The sequence below is a fragment of the Melospiza georgiana genome, chromosome 6 (assembly GCF_028018845.1).
Source record: "Melospiza georgiana isolate bMelGeo1 chromosome 6, bMelGeo1.pri, whole genome shotgun sequence".
Taxonomy (NCBI): domain Eukaryota; kingdom Metazoa; phylum Chordata; class Aves; order Passeriformes; family Passerellidae; genus Melospiza; species Melospiza georgiana.
Genome location: NC_080435.1, coordinates 39231791 through 39257094, shown reverse-complemented (window position 1 = coordinate 39257094; position 25304 = coordinate 39231791). Strand labels below are relative to the sequence as shown.

The 25304-nt window shown below is 35.9% G+C and overlaps 1 protein-coding gene across 7 annotated transcripts in view; it reads left to right on the top strand.

The window, feature by feature from the left end:
* The window catches only part of RALGAPA1 (Ral GTPase activating protein catalytic subunit alpha 1), a 129097-nt gene that overhangs the window by 82446 nt on the left and 21347 nt on the right, over window positions 1-25304 (top strand). For all 7 annotated transcript variants that reach the window (XM_058026909.1, XM_058026907.1, XM_058026905.1 and 4 more), the window contains 3 exons: window positions 1346-1501; window positions 11686-11844; window positions 13806-13933. In XM_058026909.1, the coding sequence (XP_057882892.1) occupies window positions 1346-1501; window positions 11686-11844; window positions 13806-13933 (443 nt within the window). The remainder of the gene's footprint in view (window positions 1-1345; window positions 1502-11685; window positions 11845-13805; window positions 13934-25304) is intronic.

Here is a 25304-nt window from a genome sequence, read left to right as displayed (position 1 = left end):
GTTTGAGTTTTGCTCAAATTGGGAACTTCAAAAAGTACAGACAAGCAGCTTCTCACATACTCTCTTCTTCCTGCCTTCCACTGCAGGCATGTGTCAGTTCACACACTCCGCTCTACTTCTCTTCCAGCACGCAGAAATATTGTGATCTACCCCATCATCTATGTGGGCCTGCAGCTCTTTAGTCACTTGCTCAATACTGTCATAAGGATTTCCTTTTTTCCATCTTTCTTTCAGATGCACAGGATTAATTGCCACTGTAAAGTTCCATTTGGCACTGTTGCACAGAATTCAGGAATGGCTTTGGTCCTGGTTGGCTGTATAGGAAGCTGCAGGTTTTTTGCTCCTCTTGCAACTTGTGCTCATCAGGAGTGTCCACATGAGTGTCAATCTTATTTGTCCTTTGTATTTCTTTACTCCTTAGGTATAAAAGGACACTACTAGATTAACTGTGTGGATAATGACTCTGACTTTCCCACAGGAACAGAGGAAGACAGCTACAAGTCTGCTGACTTTCATGAACATAGATGTTTATTTCCCACATTCAGGAGGAAAAAAAACAACACTACTGCCATAAAATATCCTTCTTTAGTGGTTTAATTCTCTTAGGCAGTATTAGCTAGTTTAAAGAGTTGCTAGTTTGGATTAATAGTCCATAATGAGACAACTAATATTTTAACATTAAATTCTGCATCCTTTAGTATCAAGAAAACAAACATATCCCATGCAGGCAGAGATTAAATGTATTCACATCTGAAAAACAACATTTTGTAGTCACTGTTTTAAAGGCAAAGCAGCACATTTAACGTGCTTAGTTATTTCAGTGTCAGACTATTTCCCATTGATCTAAGACTTAAAAGCTTATTTACAAATTATCAGTTAGTTTCCTGTGATTTTTTTTTAATATTCACAGAATAAAAAATTCTTTAAAAAAATGTATGGAAGGTAATAAATTCCCTGGCTGCTACAGAGAGTTTTTCCAGAGCTCAGGTCAAGGTTGATGTTGTATCAGAGAATTTTAAAAAATTGAGAAAGCACATGTAAGTGGCTATTCTCAAATGATCAGGGAATAATGCAGTAAATATTAGTTACACAATCTTTCCTTTCTTCTAACCTCATCTTTCCAGTAGCTTTTGTGGTGACTGTGGAATATAGAATACTGGTGCACTGCAGTTGATTTGCAGTCTAGTCAGCAAGTCTGAGCTCTTTTAGAAACCAAGTGTAACTATACTTTTGGGAAAAGGATCTTCACTTTTAAAGTTCTGTTAAAAGTGCATTTAAAAGTAAAAGAGTGTATTTATGACCTGATAAATTTTTTTGGGTGAAGTTTCCTGGTCTTTATTTCTAGGTAAATCTCACAAACCATTGTGGCTTTATGGGAGGACTGCAAAAAAACAAAAGCACTGGATTGACCACTCCATATTTTGCTACCTCAACAGTGGAAGTCATGTTCCATGTGTCAACAAGAATGCCTTCTGATTCAGATGACTCTTTAACAAAAAAGGTAGGTGTTTCTGAATAAAGTGTTCTCTTTATAATTATACCTAGAGAAATTAGAGTCAAATAAAATCCAATAACTTTTTTAAAAAATCCAACAAAACAACAAAACACTATAAAATATCATAACATCTTTACCTGCTAAGTTGGTATATTCTCTGCCAATTTCTAATTTTTCCATACTGGTGATTTTTCTGATCATTGGAATTGTTGGCAAGAGCATATGAAAAGTGCAGGAAAGTAATGGTGCAGAAGAAAAAATATTACATCTGAATGATATCTTAGTACTTTTGAAACCTTAGATGCCAATTAATAAATGTGTGGTGAGTGCTTTCTGAGATGACTTTTTATTCACGTAAGGGTCATGTGCAGGGTATTAACATAATTTTCCCTTTAAAAAAAAAGTTAAAAATATGAAAACATTGTTTATTTTATCTAAGGTGTATTGTCCTGGGGGAGGCACAGGTTCTCAACAGCGATATGATCTCTTATAGCTGCATCAAGAAAAAAAATGTTTTTCTGTATTGGTATTTTTTTTCTTTAGAATTTAATAAATTCCGCATTAGTGATAATAAGTTACAGTCTCGAACATGTGTCCTACTATAAATGAACAATTAGCTATCCTCAGACTGTCCCCCCATCCTGCATACATACATCTTCAGATGTGCTAATCCATTCACTAGACACGTTAATGAGCACTGGTTGAAGTGTAATATTGGAGGAACTGAAGCTGGTTGACCTCAGCATGGACTTTAATACTTGTAATTAAATTAGATGGGAGACAGTTAGTAAAGAGAGAAATAGCCATGCCTCTGGCAAGCTTCAATTATTAATGACTTCTTTTTCTTTGTGTTCAACTTGAAGAAAAAATATTATTGTTCTTATTATAGACTAACTATGAAATCTAACTTCTCACTGTTCCATCTCAGGTTGGTTTGGTGGGATTTTTTAATTAAAAATGCTTTTGCTTGTGTGCCTATTATGCTGCATCCTTTCTGTTCTTTATTTCCTGAAGTAGAGTCAGGGTAATACTAAGGTTGTTAAATGATTTATAGAAGTGATTAATAGCAAAAATAACTCATTTTAAAATTGCTACTGTTGCTACTGTTTTAGTATAGAACAATGTGGGGGGAGTCTGTTTAAGTTGACTGGCTTCTTTATTTTTTAAACATAAACCTGGTTTTATAAAACACAGCTTGTAATTAACCTTACAATGTTTGTTTATAATCTGTTCGAATTAGATCAATACAAAGTGGTGAAAAGGGGGAAGATGGGTCAAAAATAGTTAATAATGAAGATTAATTAATAGTGAATAATTTGAAAATGCTGTGGACTTCAGCTGAACACAGAAGCAAGATCTCATGTCTGTTTCCAGGAGCATGTCATGAAGGAGTTCAAAGAATGACCAGCAAAGGCATTGGCAAAAGCAGGTGTAATATTCAAGTAGAAGTATGACACTGTTCATTGGCAAGGTTCAGTCTACTGCTGATGGATTCTTAAAGCTCACAGAGAAAAGTCAGACTAAAATATAAAATCAATCAATCAGTCTAAAATCAACGAAGTATGGTCTGTGAGGAGGCAGGGATGAAAAAAGGGTAAGGATGGGAAAGGGTAAGGATAAGCAATGAGGAAGATCCTCCCAGTGAGTCACAAGGTTCAGAGTGGATCCCCTTGCCAAACTCAGCCCCAGACTTGAGCAACAGTTTAGGCTTAAAGCTTTTTCCAGCATGTAAACTTAACAGCACTTAACATCAATAGCTTAATTTAAACAATTTAACAAAAGGTTCTATAGAATTTACTATAGCACAAGAGAGCTCACCTGTAGGCCTAACTTACTTAGACATATAAAATACTTAATCTGAGGGCAACATTCATAGTACAGTTGTTGTGGCACGTTTACACTTGTGTGCACACATATCTAAAGGAGCATGCATGAGGTATATGCCTTGTAAAAAATTCTCCTTGAGTTCAGTGAACCACTCATGTCAGATGCGTTTGCATCTTCTCATCAAGTGAAGGGATTGGTCCTTGATCAGCAGGAGTATCAGCCCAGGCTCCATTGGTGGCATTTGGCAGCAATCCTTGAGAGTTTGCTGCCTCTGCAGGGTGTCCCACTCGGAGATTGCTGGCTGCAGCCGGCAGACCTCAAATGGTCTCACTTCCAACCCTGTTTGTAGGGCTGCAAGAGAGTTGAATTTAGTCACAGGAATTTTCCATTCTATCCACAGTTGGGGTTGGTAACTTTCTTTGACAGTTTAATTACAACTTTGATTACCAGTTCTACTGGACTGTTATTCGTGCAAGAAAAAGAACCTTCCAAGGTTGTTCATTAAAAAAGAAGATCTCATTAGATAGCACAAGCTCCTGGGACCAGGCTGTGTTTCTGATACACCAAAGAGGAGCTTAGCCCATGTGCTGTTTGTCAAGGCCAATGCCTAACAAGCTTTTCTAAGGCCAAGGGGGCAGAGAGGGATACACCACCCCAGAGCACCCTCTGTTCTTGCCAGGCAAGGTTCAGGGCTGGTCCAGCCTTCCTGTGACTCAGCTTGTGAAAATTGTGTCAGCTGGGCTTCTTCACAATTCCAGCTTGCTCCAAACCTGTTTCTCTCCTGCTTTACCAACAGTCTCACTCATCAGTGATTTGGAATATTTGAAGTCTGTATGGATATTTAGAGTATATCAATAGATTGAGATTGTATTCGTGGCTCAGATACTGTTGACTCTTAAATCAAGCTGCTTTATTTCTCTGTGGGTTCCTTTCCTGTTCTTCCTCAGTGTGTTGATTTTGTTCTTTTTCAGCATATTTTCCCAAGAACAGAGGCTTGTGAGCCTCCATCTCTGTTTCTTCTCCCTTCCCTAACAGTTTTTGGCCCATTCCAATCAAATCTAATAATGTTTAAAAGCTGTTCATTTTGTGTATGTTTAATGATGATATTATAACTAAAGGAGATAGAGTAGTAAGACTTTTAGTGCTCCCACTTAGCAAGTAAAGACTTTGTGGGAAGAAGTATTAGATATCAGGGACCCAGCAGCAAAGAGAGTTGTTAAGAAATTCATCCTAAACTTGAAAGAAATATCAGCTGAAGTTTACATCTTGGGATAAATCAGCAAGTGCTACCAAGAGACATGAGTAGGAAAACAGTCTTAATTCATGTACTATTTCTGCAACTATTTATGGTGCTTGGACTGAACATATCAGCAAAAGGATTGTGAAATCAGCTCACACACACTATCAAAATTATTTGAGAGCCATGTGAGTGCTAACATGATCTGTTTGTGACCTTCAGAGAAACTTGGGATTTGAGCTTCTCTACAGGTCTTTCATGGGATTTTTGTCTGTTTTATTCAATGGGAGAAAAACAAGCAAACTTGCAGTAGTTGTCTTCAAATGGCTGCTCATTTTTATATTGTAAATGTGCCTAGAGGTACATGATAGGTTCATCTTATAAATGGAAACTAAATTAAATTAAAACAAAACTTCTTCCTGCCAGTTGAGCCACTGTAAAATCAAGATTCTGCTGTTTCAGGGGCTAAGCCATTTTAAAAACGATTTTCCATCAGTCTTGGAGAGTAGTAAATTAAACTTTTAAGTGTCTCGATACCTCTGAAGCATTTGTTTCTGAGAATATGAACAAGAGCAAAAAAAGACATGAATTCAAGAACCAATAAAAAAACTTCTGATTGTGTAATGGAACTTAAGATTGAAATTCATACATAAAATAACGATTTAATTTGCAAATACAAAATTAAAAGTCTAATGCTGATAATGCAATCCATTCTGGTTTTGTTACAATTAAAGGTTAGAGTAAAAAGTATTTACAATAACCTTACAAGCTTGCAGAGAATATGAGAACTAAATAATGTGAACACTCAATTCACAGAATGAGAAAGGTTGTAGAGGCACATAAATGAGCTATCACCAGTCTAGTTCCTCCTTCCTTAGGAAAAACTTCCTAAAGGAGTGAAGGCATTGCAAGTGAGAATTTTATACACACAGTATATAAATAAAAAGTAGTCGTGTTGTTAGTGGTTAGAATACTAATCAATCTTGAGCTTTTGGTATATTACACAATTCTAAGTTGTGCATGACATGATCATAACCACATAAAATCATTACAGCTCCCAGAACTTATAGTTTTTCTTATTGTATCGCTAACATGTATTGGGAACTTGAAGGTTTATAGATGTGAATTATTAGAACAGAATTTTTTTCAGTTACATTTAGATACACATATTGCAAAAAACCGAAACCAAACAAAATCCCTAACACACCATAGTTATTGAGACAAAGTTTTGTGAAAGATTCATCTAGAAGGTGCATGCACTGTAGGCAGTAGTGCTGTTAAAATTAAATGGACAAAAGTAGCTGCATAAAGCCATTATTTCATATATCTTTGCTCCTTTTGTTCTTTTTGTAATAAACACTTCAGTTTTTGAGAAGAAAAAAGTTGAGGCTAGCTCTTCTATCAGAAGAAAATATAATAGCTTTTTTCTGCCTCCTTTAGGTAAGTGGGTATTAGAAATTACAGTAATTTTGGCAAGAGTTCAAGGGTTAATGTAACAGATAAATAAAAGGAATTTTCAGTAAATTGAGCCCTGCATTATTTCACTTGTCTTGCCTTTCCAAACCTAACTCATTTAATTTTAAAAAGTAAATACTTAAATTCTTCCTGACAGTGTGCTTTGCTTTTACTATCGTTTATTACTTCAATTATACTTGGTATCACTTAGAACAATCTGCCATTTGGAAATTTCAGTATAGCCTGCAGCTTAGTTTAAAGTCTGGCTGCTATTGTAACATGTACAGCATATGACACTAATGTATCAAAATTAGATTTGATCATCCCTCCTGGTTATATTTATTTCACGTTTCTTTTGTATTCAGTTAACATAAATGTATTAGGAGAGCTGACACATGATGATGGTTATAGAGTAAGAATATTTTAAAGTATTTGGAGTTAAATTTGAAATTTCAGGTAACCTAACAGTCAGTCATTTTTATATATTTGTTCTAATGGAGTAGAGTTTCAAAGCAAGCCTTAAAAAAATCTGTTTGTCTCTTTTATTTCCTCAGGGCTGTCTTCCCGACAGCTCAGGTTTAAAATGGCTAAAACAGAGCTCTTAATCTCTTTCTCATTGCCACCTTTCCGGATCACCACAGATAACATGACTATTGTGCCTGTCACTTGTGCCCAATAGCCTGAAATCATCTTTAATTTGGTCCACTTTCTGGATTCTTACATTCATTCTGTGCTTACAACTCTTCTTTTTCCCACCTAACGTTTCTTCCAACTTAGACTTTCCATGCACACAATTAAAATTTATTCTCTATATGATAAACTGTTGTTTTGATTGCTGAACCTTCCTTTCTCTGGTCTTGATACTGTCATTCTTGAAGAATACTGGTATAAACAACATTTTTCTAATCTTTAACACCTTTTGCTGCTTTGCACCCCATCTCCATGTTTGTGTCATGTCTTATGCTTAGATAATAACTCTCTAGGGCAGTGTGATCTGCATTTAGAGTTGTTAGAATACTGGTGTGTAAACTAGAATTCCAGGTGTTTCCAGTGTATCACCAGCTTAAAGTATAACATTATTCTAGGACTTTTTTTATTATTTCTATTATTGCAGTGACTTATGTCTCTGGTACTTTGTTAGGCTTACTGTGATGTAAGCACATAAGAACCTGTAAATTCAGGAAAACAAGGTCAGGAAATAAGTGTGAAGACAACTGGTGGTGAGTTTGGAATAACCATTAAAACAGAATTCAGTCTTGACAGCTGTCCATTCTGTGTGCACCATTTTGTTAGATCACACTGGGACCACACCTTCTTGGGAAATCATGTTTTTTTCTGTCCTTAAAGTTTCAACGAGCAGAGGTAGTTGTAGCTCAGTATCTTTCTCCTACTTGTGTCCAGGGCACTGAATTCAGTGAAGCAACCAATTAAATACAAAGAAATAAAGAATCCAGATTAAAGTTGAAAGAGGTCAGTCTCTGGTTCTCCTGTGGCGTAATAATTACAGTGAATGATAGATTGTCAAAATGTTTGCTGTGCTTGGAGGAGATCTAGGTTGTTTAGCACTGCTGGATTTCAAGGTTCTCAAATGAAAAATTGAGAAGAAATCTAAAATTCTTTTTTCTAAAAGGTTTATGCAAAACCTAGCAGATGAAATAAGCCAGGAAAGCTTTTCAAGTCAATTTCAGGTATCAGATCTCTTCCATGAATCAAGTGTTGTTGATGAGTCAAGTTACCACCATTTGTGCTTTTTCAGAAGCTTTTCTTGCTGACCAAGGCGAGGACATCTGAAAGAAGCCATAAGGAGCACTATGTTAGTAGTGTCAGAGCTTCTTCTGAAAAAACCCTTGTTTTCTTGTCTATTATTTTTGTCAGACATCTGACCACCTATAATAGAAACCAGGTTTTGATCCTGAGTACTTCTCTTTTTGTTATATAGCACCGTTCATACTTTACAGCATCATCCACCTACTTACATCCTCTGATTTTGACTCTTAATCCATTACATGTCACAGAGATGCCATTCTACATTTTACTCAAACTGGGTCATTGCCAGACCATTCTTGACGGTAATCATGAGGTGAAATACATTTGACAGGACTTGGAACTCTGAAATAATCTGATACATTTTTCTTTTCCTCTGAAGAAGTTTCTGCTTTCAGCCTGGAATGTATTCTCACACATATATTTAAGTAAACTTTGAAATTGGAAAGAAAGGTCGCTGATGGCTTCAGTATACTTGGCATCCAAAAATATGTGTCCTTTGTCAGTAATCCTGCTGAAATAACCACACAGTACACTTTTATCACAGCAAAATCTGTTTCAGTCCAATGTGAACACATGCATCAGTAGTGATGCTCCATCTGGGTAACTTTCATAGAAGTGCAAGAACTTGTATCCTGTCTGATTAACTGCAGGTGTCAATATCTCAGGTACAGGGGCAACCTTTGACAAATGAAATTCAGAGGCAGTGATGCCCTCAAGAAGCTGCAGTATCTAAACTCTCTATATGTTTTGGATTTTAAAGCTGTTTATTTGGCATGTACACTGTCACCATCACTTGTTTCTAACAGTCTGTGAGTTTATTGTTTCTGAGTCTAAGGTGGCAAGTAAAGGAGGAAAAATTCTTTTAGTAAATAGTTTGGTCTTGCTGAATTATCAGTGGTGCAGTGCAGTGATGGGGTATCAGCCCCAGTTCTGCTTTTTGGCAGTTGGTTCAATGAGTTCAGTCAGTGCTCCAGATGGCCATCCCTCAATCTAGGATCGTGTGGGTTTTTTACATTCCACAACACTTCATGTCCAAACTGATTTTCCTCATGCTTTCTCTTTGGCTGGGCAGCCTCATTCTCCCTGAGCTTTTCACTTCCTTCCAAGCCTGTCAGTCCCTGATACCTTATCATTGTCATGTTTCAACAGCTTGTTTGACTGTCACTTCGCTAAGGAAGCAAAATGGGAATTTTTTTTTTTAATCTGAGGTGCAATTCCTTACTGACTTCTCTGGTGATGTAGCCAGTTTAAGATGTGACAACCCTGCTTTCCACTCCTGTCATGCTTCAAAAAAAGATGCCATCAAGTTGTTTTCTTGGGCTATGAGACCAGTACAATGAAATGGGCTGAATTTAAAACAAAAACCTGGCATATATTGGATCATGTTTGTGATCCATTGAAAAAATTATCTCATGCCTGAAGAGAGAAGTTGGTTAACTGTGACCAAAGAAGAGGAGGCCAAGGATAATGATTTATTAGACAGTGATGCTAGAAGAGACTGAAATGAAGCTGAGCCTTGTATAAACTTAGAAGATAGAACTCTGCCCTGATGATAATCAATGGAAGGGGCTGTTCTGGTGCCACAGTGCAAGGTTTCTTTAATTAATGTTTTGCTGCAAAACTCAAAGGTAAGAAGGAGAAGTTGCCTTCCTGGGGATTTTGGAGGGGTTAGAGGGTTCTTTGTTGTGTATTTTGGAGTTTATCTTATCAAGTCCCCCAAGCTATAGCCAGGAAAGAAAAAAAAACTAAGTGTGTTTCTTGTCACTCTCTTACTGCTCTTATTGATTATTGCTTTCTATAACTACATGAAAGGATGTGGAGGTGAGTCTGCTCTCCCAAGTAACATGAGACAGGACAAGGAAGTGGCCTCAAGTTACACTAGGGGCAGTTTAGGCTGGATATTAGGAAAAACTTCTAACAGAAAGAGTTGTCAAGCATTGGAACAGGTTACCCAGGGAAGTGGTGGCGTTGTCATCCCTAAAGGAACTTAAAAGATGTGTAGATGTGGTGCTTAGTGACATGATTTAGTGATGGACTTGGCAGTGTTAGGTTAACAGATCATCTTGATGATCTTGGAGGTCTTTTCCAGCCTAAATGATTCTATGATTCTAAGGTAGGAGAGGGTCAGTTTTGCAATTAATTGTCTTTTATGGTGTTTGTCATAATAAAGTGCTATCCAGGGGTCCTTCAACTGCTGTTTGTTCCTTCAGCCGTTCATGTTGCTGTCTGGCTTTACTCTAACCCAGTAAAATAAAGCTCAGTGTAGTGAATGTTGATATAATGAGTTCTTTTGCTGGGTTGGGTTTAAATGTTGGTGCAGGAGTGTCCCCAGATAAGTGTTGTTCAAAGTAATTCAGCCATCTACCCAAGAGGCAAGAACAGCTGGCTTCAAAGGCACCACAGCCATTTTAGAGTAGATGTATGTACAGTCTGGTCCAGACAAAGCAAATTACTTGTTGAGCATCAAAGAAGAGATAGGGTATTGAAGCCACCTGTCCTTTGCCCAGTCCAACACTGAGGAAAATCCTTTTTTTTAATAGAAATATAACCCTGTTCTTCAGTCTGATACCATTTAAAGCTAACAGAGAAGAGCAGAGACACCTTCTTTTTATCTTTTTTTTTCTCCTTTTTTTGCCTTTTTTTGCCTTTTTTTTTTTTTGAATCTGCTACTGACAACTGGTGTAGGCCTTCAGATAAGACAAAAGTAGCATTCCAGCAGGTTTTGTAAAATAAAGTGAATAATTGCAATTAAATTTCTCCGAAGACTGTGCATGTGTTTTGCTTTTATTCAAAGTGCAGTTGTGTTTTGAAAGTGCTATGGCAAATTATTGCTTTTTTATGTAGAATAGCTTCTTGTACATGCTCAGAGTGGTGTTTGGATGTCATGTGTTAAACAGTGCAGTCCTTTGAATAACATCAAGGTGATGGTTTAACAAGCTCCACGTACCTAAAGCTGTGGAAACAAGCTGAGAACGAGGGTGAAGGCAATTGTCAATAACTGGTGATGCACTAGGAGATAAAAAAGATATTTCAGTTTGAATTTTGAAAAATAACTCCTACTGGAAAGAGTCTCACATTTAATAATATGAATGTATTTGATCAGTATACATAAATCCTCTCTACATGATGTGAACATTTGGTATCAGAAGATAATGTTTATCAGGAGGAGTGTTTTGGTTCTTCGATCAGATAATTCCAGAGTGTTCAAGGAATTCCTTAATCTGTTTATATTATTACATCTGACGATACAGCATGGATTTTGAGGAACCCATTCAGCCATTCTGAGCCAGACCAAGAACCATTTTGTAGTTTGTAGGGGAGCAGGGTGTTATTTTTACAAAGGTGTCCTGGTTTCATGGAAAATGAGCATTTATCTTAGTTATTCTGGGAGCTATGGAGAATGCAGTAGCTATTCTCCTTTAAAAGCTTTTTGGTTGTAGTAGGCAGTTTGGAATTTGGCTAGAATGATGAGGTTAACTACTCAGATATGTATTTTTAAACACATCTCCATTCATATACTGTAGAAGTTCATACAGAATTTACTAATTTTCTCCCAGTCTGTGATGGCAATCTTGAACACATGTTAGTAGATTGGGTTGAACTGCTCTGCGTTCTTGAAAAATTATCAACAAAATTTTAGCTGTCAGTAGGAAACAGATATTCATATGTCTGTTAATTTAAATAGAAATTACCACAATTTATAAAAATGTATAGCACAAACCAGTCAACTAATACACTGAAATTGTAAAATAACTGTTGTGTAATTTGGTTATTTTACTAATTTTTCTTCACTTTTTTTTAGTGGGTTTGTCTTTTTAAATATGTACATTTAATATAGCTGTATGGCTATAGGATATTAATTAAGAATGTTCAAACTGATGGCATTTTATCTCTGATTTTCCAGCTTAGACATTTAGGAAATGATGAAGTACACATTGTCTGGTCAGAACATACTCGAGATTATAGAAGAGGAATAATTCCAACAGAATTTGGTGATGTTCTTATAGTTATCTATCCCATGAAAAACCATATGTTCAGCATCCAGATCATGAAAAAGCCTGAGGTAAGGGTTTGTTTTCTTTTGTGTTTCCTTCATGTGTTTAACATGAACTGAGTTTTGTTTAGAATCTGAGGTTTGGGTTTAGAATCAACCTTAATTGATCCAACAAGGTGATGTCTTAAGCATGGACAGTTGCAGTGGTGGTTGGAGGGAAAAGGGAGATCTCAGTGAGTACAGTGCATAGTAAAATAAGTAATTTGAAATTGCAAAGGCCTGATGCTGTAAAGTGTACCTGCTAACAACATAGTCTGGAAACAAAGCTAGAATATTCTGCATAGTAATTTAAATATTACAGTAAACTTGTTGAATTTTTTGTATGTTATGTATCAAATTTGTATGTTATGTATCAAACTTGATGCATAACCGAGGTTGTTGAATAATGGCCTGTTCTGACTTCCTCCGTCCATGTCATATTCCCCTTTTTTCCTCTCAAACCTATTTTTTTACTTCCTTCTTATCTCCACACAAGAATTTGGAGATTAATTCAGTAAAGCAAGGCCACTCAGCCCTTAGGCATAAGAACACACATTCTTTCTAATGACTGTTTCTCAAATGTCAGTGCTGGCCCTGTTCATAAAGCAATGGTTTAGGGTTGTGAACACTAAACTGACTGAGTAAAAGTAGTCATGAGTATTTGCACTACCTAACTTCTGTGTGTGATGTCACTTGCCATGAATTCCTACACTTTATTAAAATTATTATTACAAGCACTCGTATTAATGAATGAGGTATGGCAGAAATAGGATTGCCTCATTATGACGATTTCCTCTATCTATTGATAGGCATGAAATAATAATCAGTCTTGTTACTGTTGGATTACTTCTATTGTTAACTAATAAGTATATTCTTTCTTTTACTATTTTAAATACAAATAGTTCTGTTATTGGGAGCATGCTGGTTAAGAAGGAAAGCAAAAACTGCTGAAAACAGGGATTGTTGTTAGTCCAAAAAGAAGTCCTTGTGTGTGAAAAAAGTGCCTTCCATAAGATTTCAGTTTCTCAAAACTACAGTAAATGACTAATGGCAAAGATAACACAGGGATCTAAAATTCTTTTGCAGCATTTGTTTCCTTTTAGCAGGAAGAATATTTAGTGTACACTCTGCTCCCTTTGCTGAGCTGATGCACAAACTTTGCTGCTTTTCTCCTGCTTTATGTCAGCAGCTTCAGAACTTTATTCACATGTACAGGAAATTAAGATACTTAATACTGAGTGGGTTTTTTGTTTTGTTTTAATTGCAAAATGATGATGGATTAGAGATATATGTAATGCCAAAACATAAGATCTATCTATCTATCTTTCTGTTCACCTTTCGGGGGCTACCTATACTAAATATTGAGGTTTTCTTTTGATCTCACAAATAAGGTTTTACACTTAGGCTCCAAAGAGGCAAAACTTCCACCACAGATTTCTTCTGTAAAGGGCTTACAGTGTTTTAGTTCAGATAATATAGAAAGGAAGAAGAACAGAAGAAAAAAAATAGAAGATGAGGGTCAATACACCAGTAACTGTATGCCACTTTCACCCTGGGTTGATCGTTATAGACATGTTAATAACTGGAGCCATGATAAAAAATGTTTTAGATTTTGAGTAATTATTTCTTTTGCTTCTTGCCATTTATAATATTATCACCTAGCCTATCAACCTCATAAACATTATATGCATGACTGTTCCTAGGATTTTTGCAGCAAATGCTGGAAATGATCTTTGATGAGACATTCAAATAGTTACTTAATTTTTTTCAAATGCTGTGTTATCTGTTGCCAAGGATATCAAGCAGTTATATGGCTGTATATTTCCACAAGAGAAAAGGTCTGACTTGCAACACAATAACTGGTTTGATTATCTAGCAATGAGGAGGGAAAAAGACATATATTTGAGTGCTCTATTGTTAATGTTGATTGCTAATTGTTATAGCTACAATCTTGTCTTGCTTTATGTTGAACTTCTTAATTTTTTATTCAGGTTCCATTTTTTGGTCCACTCTTTGATGGTGCTATTGTGAATGGAAAGATTCTGCCTATTATGGTTCGTGCAACAGCTATAAATGCAAGCCGTGCATTGAAATCATTAATCCCATTATACCAAAACTTGTATCCTTTCATTCAAAAGGTTTCCAAGGCATATACATTCCTTTGCAGTTCTACAGATATGGTATTCATGGGGTCTTTTCTTTTTTTCAGATTATTATAGGGAATGTTTTTGGGTTTTTTAATGATGATGTTGCCTTTAGGGAACTTAAAACCCATAGAAGAGCATTCAGATGAAGACCAGCATTTTTAAATTAAATAAACAATAGATTAAGTGCTGAAATTTTGCCTGTTTCTAATGTTTTGAAGCATGGACTTGTCATTTTTTGTTAACATAGTTATTTTAATGACCATTTTGTGAATAGTCTTTCTAAAATAGCAACATCATGATGTTAATAATCTTTCTTTCCTTAAGATATTAAGTATTTATCCAGTATAAGTGTGACTTAGTTTTAATTTCTAGTTCAAAGAATGATGCTTTCCTTCAATCTGAGAAGTTTATGAAACTTTCATCATACAGATTTTGTTATTCAGCTCAGAACACAAAGTCAATGTCAAAATCATGTTAGTATATTTGTAAATGTGTCAGAAAAGGCAGTCTCTTTTCCGGTTTTGTTGTTGGAACTGAAATTGTGTGTTTTAGAGGAGCTGCACTCGGAAGAATTGATTTATCAACCATAAATTAAAAAACATAAGGTAAGTCAGTCACTTACATGCTTTTTCCTTACTTTAGATTGAATTGTTAGTTAAACCAACAAGTTAAAATCAACCTGTTAGTTAAATCATCAAGAAATTTCTGAATTCCATAAACTGAAAGATAAGTTTAAATTTTGATCCAAAAGATTTCTAACAAAGTTGTAACTACTAGTTCTTGTCATGTGATAGGTTGTTGCTAAAATACTGTTTTTTCTGTGACTGACTGTTAATACTTGCAGAGTTTTGGATTAGATATGATGAAATGGATTTACAGATGAATGATGGATGTGTTTTATGTGATCACATTAAGTGATGTTTGTGCCATTTCTGTAGATGACACATGTTGATTCATTGTGTTTTTGTGTTTGGAAAGGTCCGATCTTTCTGTCATTACTCAAGTAGCTTAGTCAAAGAATTTAAAATGTATTATCATTATCATCATCAACCATCAAAAGTGATGGTTTAGAGCATTATATTGATGTACAGCAATGAGCAATTGGAAAACAATTTACTTTGAGATAGTAAACTTCCAGTACCAAAAAAACCCCACAGACTTGTATGTTTAAACATCACAGAATATGAAAGGTTTATTAAATTCCTTGGACATAGCTTGCCAGCTCAATGTCTAGGAATTGGTCAGTTCCATGGAATTGTGCACTGTATTTTTAATTCAGTTCTCCAAATTTTACATTTTAATATGTATCAAAGCACAGCCTGTCATTTATGACATAATGTGACCTCCATTAAAATGCTGATAATATGTCCCCTGGTATGGTTAGCATGGTAGGTGGAAAGCATTATGTGTATTTGATTTTAGATAGCATGGGCTGGTGGGTTTCATGTTATCACTTGGTAAGCTTATGAGGTACCAGTTGACTGGACACTGATATTAAAGGGTGGTTTTGTTAAGTCATCAGTGGAACACTTTTTCCATCTGGCTTGGAGTATCTTATGTTTACTTTTCGGTATAAAGTAATTTAAAAATTAAAATGAGGTTGTGGGAAGTTCTTTAAAACCTGTTTGCTTGGTGTGAAATTAGAAAAAAACTCTACAGACTTTCCTGGCTTGAATAAGCCTCTGGTGGAGTCAGTTGTGTCAGGAGAGAACAGCAAAAAATGCAAAACTTCAAAGTCTGGCCTAAGTCTCAGTGATATAAAAATCTCTTGATTAAAAATCAATGGACATGCTGTTGGTGTTCAAGCCATGGCCAGACTTGAGGTCAAGAAGGAATTTTCCTCATACAAGAATGGCTAAGAGTGGTGGATGTTTCCTGTAACATGGACGTGGTCTTTTATCTAGGAACATTTGAAAGTTGAATCTAATTATGTTCCTGTGATAGCAGGGAGTTGAAGACATCAAGGACTGTCTTTATTGTCTCCTGCTTTTTTTTCCTCTGGGATGTTTTAGCTATGGCTTCATCAATTCACTTCTGGCTTTTAAGTTTGTAGAGGACTAAAGGGTGTTGGGAACAGGTGTATTTTATGGTCTGTGGTTAAATAGCTTTTCTGGAGACACTACCAGCATTACTGTCTCTTGTGGAACACAGACAGGATTCACTAATCGAGGTGGCCTTTCCTTCTGTTGGAATATTGCTGGAGCAAAGAAAAAGAGGGCTCAGAGTGGTGAAAACAATACATTTGAAGAGGGAGGAAAAAGGGAACAAAAGTGCTATTTTTCAGAAAGTACAGAAAATGGAAAAGTGAATCTGATGGTCAAGGATTTCCACAAGTCCAGGACCATAACAATGTCAGTGAAAGAGAATCCTGAAGTGATGTTCTTGAAACTGATCTTCATTTACTTACTTATGAATCTCTGATATACTGAGCAGTGTTAGTTTATTAGGAATTTGAATGATGGTTAATAGATATCCAGCTGAATGTGGATCTCAAGGGCACAAGAGTACTTGAGATAGTAAGTCAAAGAAAACAGATGTCAGGCACTACATTTCTTTATTAGCCCTTCTTTTTACAGTAGTAGAGCATCAGAAATGGTTAATTTCAAAGCCAGCATGAGTGTACGGATGTCTCTCTCCCTGCAGGTGTGTGCTTTGTTTTCTGGTACTGTGTAATACTTGGTGAGCACTTTTTGACTTAGTAGGGAGCTAATGATATATATGTAGGCCTGGGCTTATCCATTTTTGAAGAATGTTTGTGATATCACATTGTAGATCTTGTGGTGATGGGTCACTGTAAACTCTTAATTGAACTGTGTTATTTGCTTGTGTATGGGATGGGAAAAAATTGGCACTGAGTTTGGCCCTCCTGCTTCCAAGGAGAGCTTATCTACCCTCTGAGACAGTGCATTTTCTAAGTGCAGACCTGACTGAAAAAATCAGCTGTCATTTGCAATCAGCAGGGATATTCAGTCCTCTTCACATAACCTGATTGCAACTTTTTCCTTAATGCGCTGCTCTGTTAATCACAGTGTGCCAATGGGAGTATGTGGATGCTATAACAATGGTTGCATGGATACCAGAAATTCTGGTCATCTCCCTCTTACAGTCTTCTCCAACTTTGAGTGTGTGTTGTATGGTCTGAAGTAGCTTTCTGAGAATGACATATTCTGTCAATCACCTTCCTCTTTCTGATGTTATTTTGACCTTTCTGATAGGATACTTAGATAGCAAAGCACTTCAAAGATTTGATTTGCTTAATGATTTGTAAAGGTTTTATCTGCTCTGTTGTTTTTTTCTTTGCTCAGAATACTGTATGTTTCCATATTGTCATGTTCTAAGATTAAAAATCTACTAAATTTATCAGCAAACATTAGTCATGCATGGCAGGTGTCCTGCTTTTTTTGATTCTTGACACACTCATTTCTGCAGCTGTGTGAAGATAATATTGCTGTTTTGGGTGGAGTTTTTGCAGTGGTGTGTGGAATTTGCTTTAGTTTCTCCTCCAAGGATTCCCTGGTCCCCCAATTATTTTTGGTAGCCTGGCTCTCTTGTATCAGTACCCCCTCAGGAACAGGTGGCATACATGCTCACAGAAGCAGGTGACAAACACAAAATACTCATGGTGTCTTGCTAATGAAGCAGCAGTAACCCCCTCTCTGTCTCCTAGCTGATGTGTTTCTTCTTCTCATTGCATTTGCCTTTCTCTTAAGAAGTGCATGCTTATCTCCTGAGTATGCTCAAGCTGCACGTCTGCTGGGAAAACTTCTAAAACTCATAAATGAAGGTGTCATAATGGCACTAAATGTTGAGAACAATTGTTTTCACTACGATGTAGAATAAGAAAGACAATATTTAGGGGTTGTTTTTTAGTGAATTGCATTGAAATTCTTCATATGAATAGTTTTATTCATAGCTCATGTCTCAGACCAAGCACTTTGTCACATTCTGACTTCAGAATCAACCATGTGTGGGAGATGAATCAATACTAGGTATTTGGAACAGTAGAAGTTGTGACTTTATATAAAATTTTATTTCAGCTTCCTGAATAACAGCAAATGTCAGCCAGATGCCAAGAGGTACACCTTGGCATAGTAGGCACCTTCAGTGATCCAACTTTTTGCAATTATTTCAACAAAGCAGGACAAATACTAGAAACCTTGTGAGAGTGAAATTGCAATTGTGAAAAAAAACAGTGTCACTTTTTTCAATGTACACAAATTCTGGAGTGTTGACAATCATTGCAAACTACAGATAGTGCAGTTCAGACACTCTCTGTCTTACATAGTATTCCTCTGTTATGGATGCTACCTAAGACACACAGTAAGAAGCTAAATCCTCTTTAATATCTTTTAAATCTGAAATTTATAGATATTTTAGAATACCTGGAATATGCATGACTGTTTTATCCTTAATCATCATAGCATAATTTTAAATTCTTTCTAATAATCTGCAAAATCTTTGACCTAGTACCAAGAACTGGCACTTGTTTTTGGAGATTTTTTTGATCTCATGAAACCAATTCATTTAAATAGCAAAAAATAATGCTGCTTTAGTTATTCCATCTAAAAAAATGTTTTAGAGATAATATTAACCTGAATGACTGGATAAATTAATCTGTAGTATCAAAATTGAAAATTTGACATCCTCCTAACTTTCTTGATATGGTATGACCAATCAGCTGGTACTTCAAGTATTGTTGCTAATCTTTTGACAGTTGTCTTCTAGAGAAAGGGAAGGTATTAACCCCATATGGTGCCTGACAAGGCAGTAACTTATTTGTGAATAAAGTAATGTCAATGAGTGGTTTGTTAAAAGTTTGCCCTGTTTTAGGAGCTGATTGCTCAGAAAAAGCTTTTTTTTCTTGAGGTGATGCTCAACTGCCCCAAGAAAGGGTTTTATTAGAACGGATAGTGTTGCTGTTTGTTGTTCCTGCTTGACCATCTCCTGCCTCAAAATAGAATTGCAGGTCCTGGAAAAGTGAAGAAAGTGTTTTTATTAATGACATACAGCGAGCAAAGGGTATTCTTCAGACTTCTGACTACATTTGTTTCACTTAATTAAAAATATTTGTTGTTTTTTTATTATTTTCCTGGTTCAAGCAAGACTCATAAGGTACAAAATATAATGTTTTGAGTTTCCTGTACTTTGAATTGCTCTGGGTGTTCTCCCAGGTCCTAGTTCTGCTGACAACTTATTGGATATTTTAATAATTATAAAATGAATTGATTGATTAATTAAATGTCTGCATACAGTGATGTAACATGAACAACTGAAGATTTCCAAGATGTGTAGAAGTATATCATGGACTGTTCAGGTATTTTGGTTTTAAGGAATCATGTAACAGTTTCTCTACATATGATAAGAAACCTAAATATAAGACAAAATTCTTATATCTCTATATATCTCTATAGGGTTTTGTGTGTGTATGTGTCTGTGTGTGTGTGTGTCTCCTTGTAGGTATGGAATGACTGTAATAGCTATATCTTCACCTTTTCTCTACTTTTCCTCTGCAGTAATACATCAAATTAATGTATTTTCCTGTGATTTCACAAGGATTTTTGAACAAAAAGAGGCTGTTGTAAGGAAAATTGCTGGGAAGATACCAGAAAGATATAATACCAGATTACTTGTATGGCCATGAATGGCTAAAGTGCTCAGAATGACAAACTACTAATGCCAAAAAACCCAAAATGCACAGTACTTAAATAACTGCTGCATTTAAGAATGTTCATGTTCAAGATTAATGTTTTGATATGTTATACAGAAAATTAGTACCGTTTGAATTATATTATGTAAAGGAATTGGCACAATGGCAACGCAGTGTCATAGAATAATTTAAAATAACTTCTGTATGAATAACATCATGTTGAAGTTTGCCCAATTTAAAAAAAAAAAAGCCTAAATGAAAAAAGAGCTAAGATTCCAAAGCATAAATTGTGCTATTTATGTTCGTTAAGTATGGTTTGAAATCCTGTCTTAGGGACATCTTGCCTAACTATATATCTCATGCTGCTCAGTAAATGAGAAGAGTATTGATTGGCATATGCTGCTTAAATCGATCACCTTGACAGCCAGAATTACAGTAATCTGTCAGTATTAATGACTATCTTTCAAGCCTTGATACCTCTCCTTTGCTTGTCTCATCTTTCCTCAGTTCTGTTTGAAGTGCATTTTCTTGAAACCTCTGGTTTTGTCAGGATAGGTACTTTTGTAGGGTTTTTTGTCCCCTGAGTCCAATTTATTGGCTTGATCATGCAATTAGAGTTAAAATGCAGCACCAGGGAGCAAAAGTAGGCAGTGTCCTGAGTAACAATTGGATCTCAGAGGTAGTGCAAGCCTGTTCTCAGCCATCATTTATTAGTTACCTGTTGAAAGAATAGGATTGTTTTGCAATGAATAATTCCAAAGCATCACTTTAAATGCCTTTGATTTTAGCCACTAGAGACAACTGATTGAGCCAACATTAGTGATAGACTTTTAAACTCTTGCCTTAGTGTTTGTCATAAAGACACTTCAAATAACTGTTGGCAAAATACTTGCAGATGTATGTACCAAGCTGCTGTGTTTTCTACATTTTCATGCAGTGAACATAATTTCACAAAATTTCACTTGGTTTTCATGTATTTTTAATGTGAGAGTAAGTTGAAGTGTGACATTATATTGTTGATCACAACTCCTTGAGTGTAACCATCGAGACAATTCCTGATCCAAGTGGTCCAGCCATCAACTCCATGTCTCTCAAATTGAGGAACAAGGATATCAGTGTCAGATGCTTTGCACAGATCCAGGTAAATAACATCAGTTACTCTTGGCTCATGTACCAGTGCTGTAATGCTGTTGTAGAAGGCCACCAAATTTGTGCATGATTTGTCCTTAGGACAGCCACATTGGCTGTCTCAAATCATCACTTTATTTCCCAATGTGTCTTATTATAGTTCCCAGGAAGATCTGCTCCATGACCTTTGCAGGCATGAAACTGCCTGGCCTGAAGCATATTTTAAAGGGGTACAGTTTAAGCACATGGGTTTAATAGTGCTGTTTTTATCACAAGATATCTACAACATATTTCAGTCAGCAGTACCGATTTATTAATTAGCTACTCTTCCCTAGTGAAATGCGTGAGACTCTCTTGGAAGTGGTAAAAACACACAAAATATCCAGTAAAACTGATTGACTGTAGTAATGTTGTTTTCTACTATTAATTGCACTTATAAAGACCTTAGTGCTCTGTTGATGTTGTAGACACTTGTGGAGGAGACTCAAATCTTTTTGTACTATTTGAAAAAATATATTCTAGATTCTTTTACTTCTACATTCTTTCATAAATATAATTTACCCATCTGAAGGAGAAATATTGGTTATATTGATTTCTCAACAAAATATGGGTAGGCTTATGCTGGTGGCATTCTGTTTTAGGATAGCAAGAGGGCAGTGAGCTATCCTGAAAAACAGTGACCTCCTTTATCAGCCTCTAGAGCTTCTGAGTCTGGATATGTCAGTACAGATCCCTTGTGGGAAGAGAATTTTTCTTTTAACAAATAAAAATATGCTACAACATATTTTTAAGGAAGAAAATGTTTGCATGTTGTTAGCTGAAAATTAGTAGTGGAATCATTCTTTCATTATAAAATGTGTTTTTAAAGTCTATAAATCCCTTTTAAAAAAATAAATTTTGCAGGGGGAAGGCTATGAGTCTTTAAACTGGAATGAAAAAGATAAACTAATCCAATGTTACGCAGAGTTGATTGCCATGTGTGTAACACAAAGTGACAGGTTTTTTGTTAATACCTACTTAACCTTATTAATTAATTAAACATTTGGGGTAACAAAAGCCCTTTGTTAAAATGTTAAGACTCTTGCCCCCTTAAGGTGTTAAAATTCATACAGATTTCTTTGATAGCTGTCAGAAGTCTGTGAATAAAAGCCTGGAAGATTAAACTATTTTTCCTTACATTCCAGAGATGTAAAGAAATAATTTTAAACTATTTAAGTCCTGGTTTTAAGTTACAAAAACCAGCATTGTGTATTGGTTTTGTCCTTTACTTTTCATAAATTCACCCTCATAAGATGATAGGGGATGTGCAAACAACTTGCAAGGTTTGTATTTTAAAACATTAAAAACCATGTATATATAAAAATAAGTATGTGGCATTCCATATGGTTGGTTCTGATATTTAAATTGGTGGGAAACGTGGGAAATTATTTATAGCAACCAAAACTGGCAAAACCATAATGGTTTTGAGATAGAGTGATGTTTTGGGGTGAGTTGAATAAATATTGGCAAACTGTTTCTGCATCATTCTGCATATGGTAATCAAAACAGTTGGGGCATGCTTTCCAGTGCCAACAGAGGGATTAGAAGATCTTAGGTACCAAAAAAAAAAAAAAAATAGATTAAATAGAAACAAGCACATTGGTTGGCTTCATCCTCCTACAGGTCTGTATTTCAGTTACTGAAAAAGGGCTTGTATATAATACCTGGCAGTATGTGGAAATATCTAGCTGGAGATGGAATGCACTTCATGTAAAAATATTCACCAGGGTCAAAATTATAACAAAAAAGATTATAGTTTATTCTGTATGTGCCACGTAGTAGAAAAATGGAATAAGCTAACATAAAGCAAGGATTAAAAGTTAGTGTTACAGTAATTGGAGTTACCATATGGCAGTCCAAAGGACGTGAGTCCTAATCATAGCCTGGCCAATCAAATTAATCTCAATATACTTTCTAGGCATTGAGAAAATAGTTTAATTGCTGATTAGCTGCAGCTGAATAAATCCATGGGTCACAAATACATCTATCTCCTCCTGAATGCTTCTCCTCCCAAACACAGAAGAATGCATGCTATTAGAAAATCATTTAATTTCAGCTTGCTAAACCATAGTTACCATCCATCTGTTCATGCCAATTGTGGAAAAAGGTCAGTTTTCAGCAAAGCCATGCACTTCACAGAAGGTATGTGAAGTGAAATTTCACAGGGGACATGATGGATCCTGATTCCTAGTGATAAACCTTAGGGGCCAGCAGGGTTGGCATATGGTTCAGCATGATATGAAGGCTTGGGTTCCCTGGCTTCACTTCTTTGGCGTGGAACTGATAAAACCTGGCTCTTAAGTATTGTTTCACTGGACACCAATCATGGGCAGCAGGAACTGCCCACTTAACTCTCTGTGGGAAGGAAGCCCAGGCTGTGTTCACAATAGTACCATTGTAGTGCTGCAGACTGCTCTCAGCAGCTTGACGGCATTAGGGAGGAGAGCGATTAGCTACTTTGCTAATTGCTGTTCACAATATAAAAAAAGGGAAATAACTGAAAATTCATATTTGTTTCCTTCATTTAAATAGAAGCCTGACTTTGAGGTTTTAAAATCATTCTTAAAATTGACTTAAGCCCTCCAGAGAGGCTTATAAGTAGATTATCTGCTACTGGTACTGCAGCAACTCAAGGTAAAGAGAAAACATTCTCATCAATTATAAAATTTTTTAAAGGTAGTTGTAAAGTTCGTTAAAGTACAGATTGGAATTAAGGACATAATTTCTCATTAGAGAAGTTGCCTTTGTTGCTAGTAGTGTAGAATGGAAAATGAACACATGCCTGTATGTGTAGTCTTTTTACTGGACAGTATTTAATAGTAATATAATTTTTATTTGTGTAATTTTGCAGTTTGGAGTGATTTCTTCATGAAAATGCATTCGCTGTTTTTCTCATCAATTAATATGTCTATATATGCAGAGTAGGTATATAAAGCAGAAATTTAAATACTTGAATATGTGAAAACAGTGAGCTTAAGCATTCATGCTAATACCAGACAGCAGAGAATTAGTTTTGCTTCTGTATTCTTTACACCTATCAACCTTAATTACTTGAGTTAAAACTGATGTAATGCTGGACATCAGAATGAGGATGAATCCCTCTCCCAACATCAGGAGTTATTTTATGGGGTTGCAGTTCCCCTCTGGCCTATAGTATTCCTTATTTCTTGCAGTCATCACTTCAGCCCAAACCTTAACATCTTTTTTTGGTATGTTTGGTACAACAGTTTTACTAAACTTCAGTGCCACGGCCGCAGCCCTGTGCCTCCCCTGCTGCCTCCTGCAAGCCCACAGCTGCCAGGTGACCGCAGGAGCAGCGCTCCGTCACTGCGAGAGAGCCCAGAGCCGTGGCAGCTGTGATGGGCTTCTAAACAATTAGCACAACATACCTTATGGATTCATTGATTCCCATCTTGGATACATTAGTAAGACAAATCCTCCCTGTAAGTTGGAGTGGGAATTCTGCCTGCGTATGGGTTTCAGCACTGTTTTCTTCACTATTTTGTTTTCATGTCCATAGCCTGTTACTGAAACATGCATGAGTGTAGTATTTTTAAATACTGTCATAATTCTTTTAACTACCAGGTGAAGTTATAGTGCTGAGGTATTCATCCTTCCCATCCTGGTAGCCATTTGATCTGACTTTTTAACTTCATGCTAAAATGCAGTTCAGGGTTTGTAGAACCATCAATACACTATAAATGGTACCAAAACTGATACTTTCTGCTATATGTTTGTATTAGTATGCTCCTGCTGTATTTCAAACAGATAATTCATTGAATGCCTATTCTTCCTCTTACTGCAGAGTAGATTATATTTAAGTCAAGATTAATGGATAGATTCTGATGTTAAAACCCAGTCTCTGAGCCTTTCATTCCCTAGAGGCATATAGTGCATTAGTTTAAGCCAATGTGCTGCTTATCATAGATACTCTGACACTGTCTTAAATGACAGTTTACTGTACTTTGTAGCTGCTTACTCTGGTAATAAAATCACTATATTGTGTTCTTGATAATTACAATATTAAATAGAAACTTAATTGGATTACTGCACATTTAGATACAGATAGTTCTTAAGTAATTGTCCACTGTAAAATTTCTGATACTCATTTTTTCTCTCATGCAGTGTGTTCTGTCAGAGTCTAAGCTTAATATGTAGTTCAGTCACCTTAGATGAAAAAATACTGAAAAGATATCTGCAGTGGGATTTTTTGGTGTAAATGAGTATCTTTTATCATACAGATTTTCGCTTGAACCTTTGTTGGTTTTTGAATCCTTCTATAAGATATTCCTGTTTGCCAGAGTTCTTAAAATAAACTAACTTCTGGGTTCTACAGAGTCGAAGAATTTGATAAGTAGTCTTAATTCAGATTTTTTTCCCTTAATTTTGAAATTCCGAAAAGTCTGACCGTAATTTTTGTCATTTTTGCTGCTTAAGCAGATGAACAGAATTAGAATTAATTCAGTAAAGTATATTTTTCTGTTATTATCTGAAAAAGACCCCCAACTTTTTTATATAGTTTTATATTG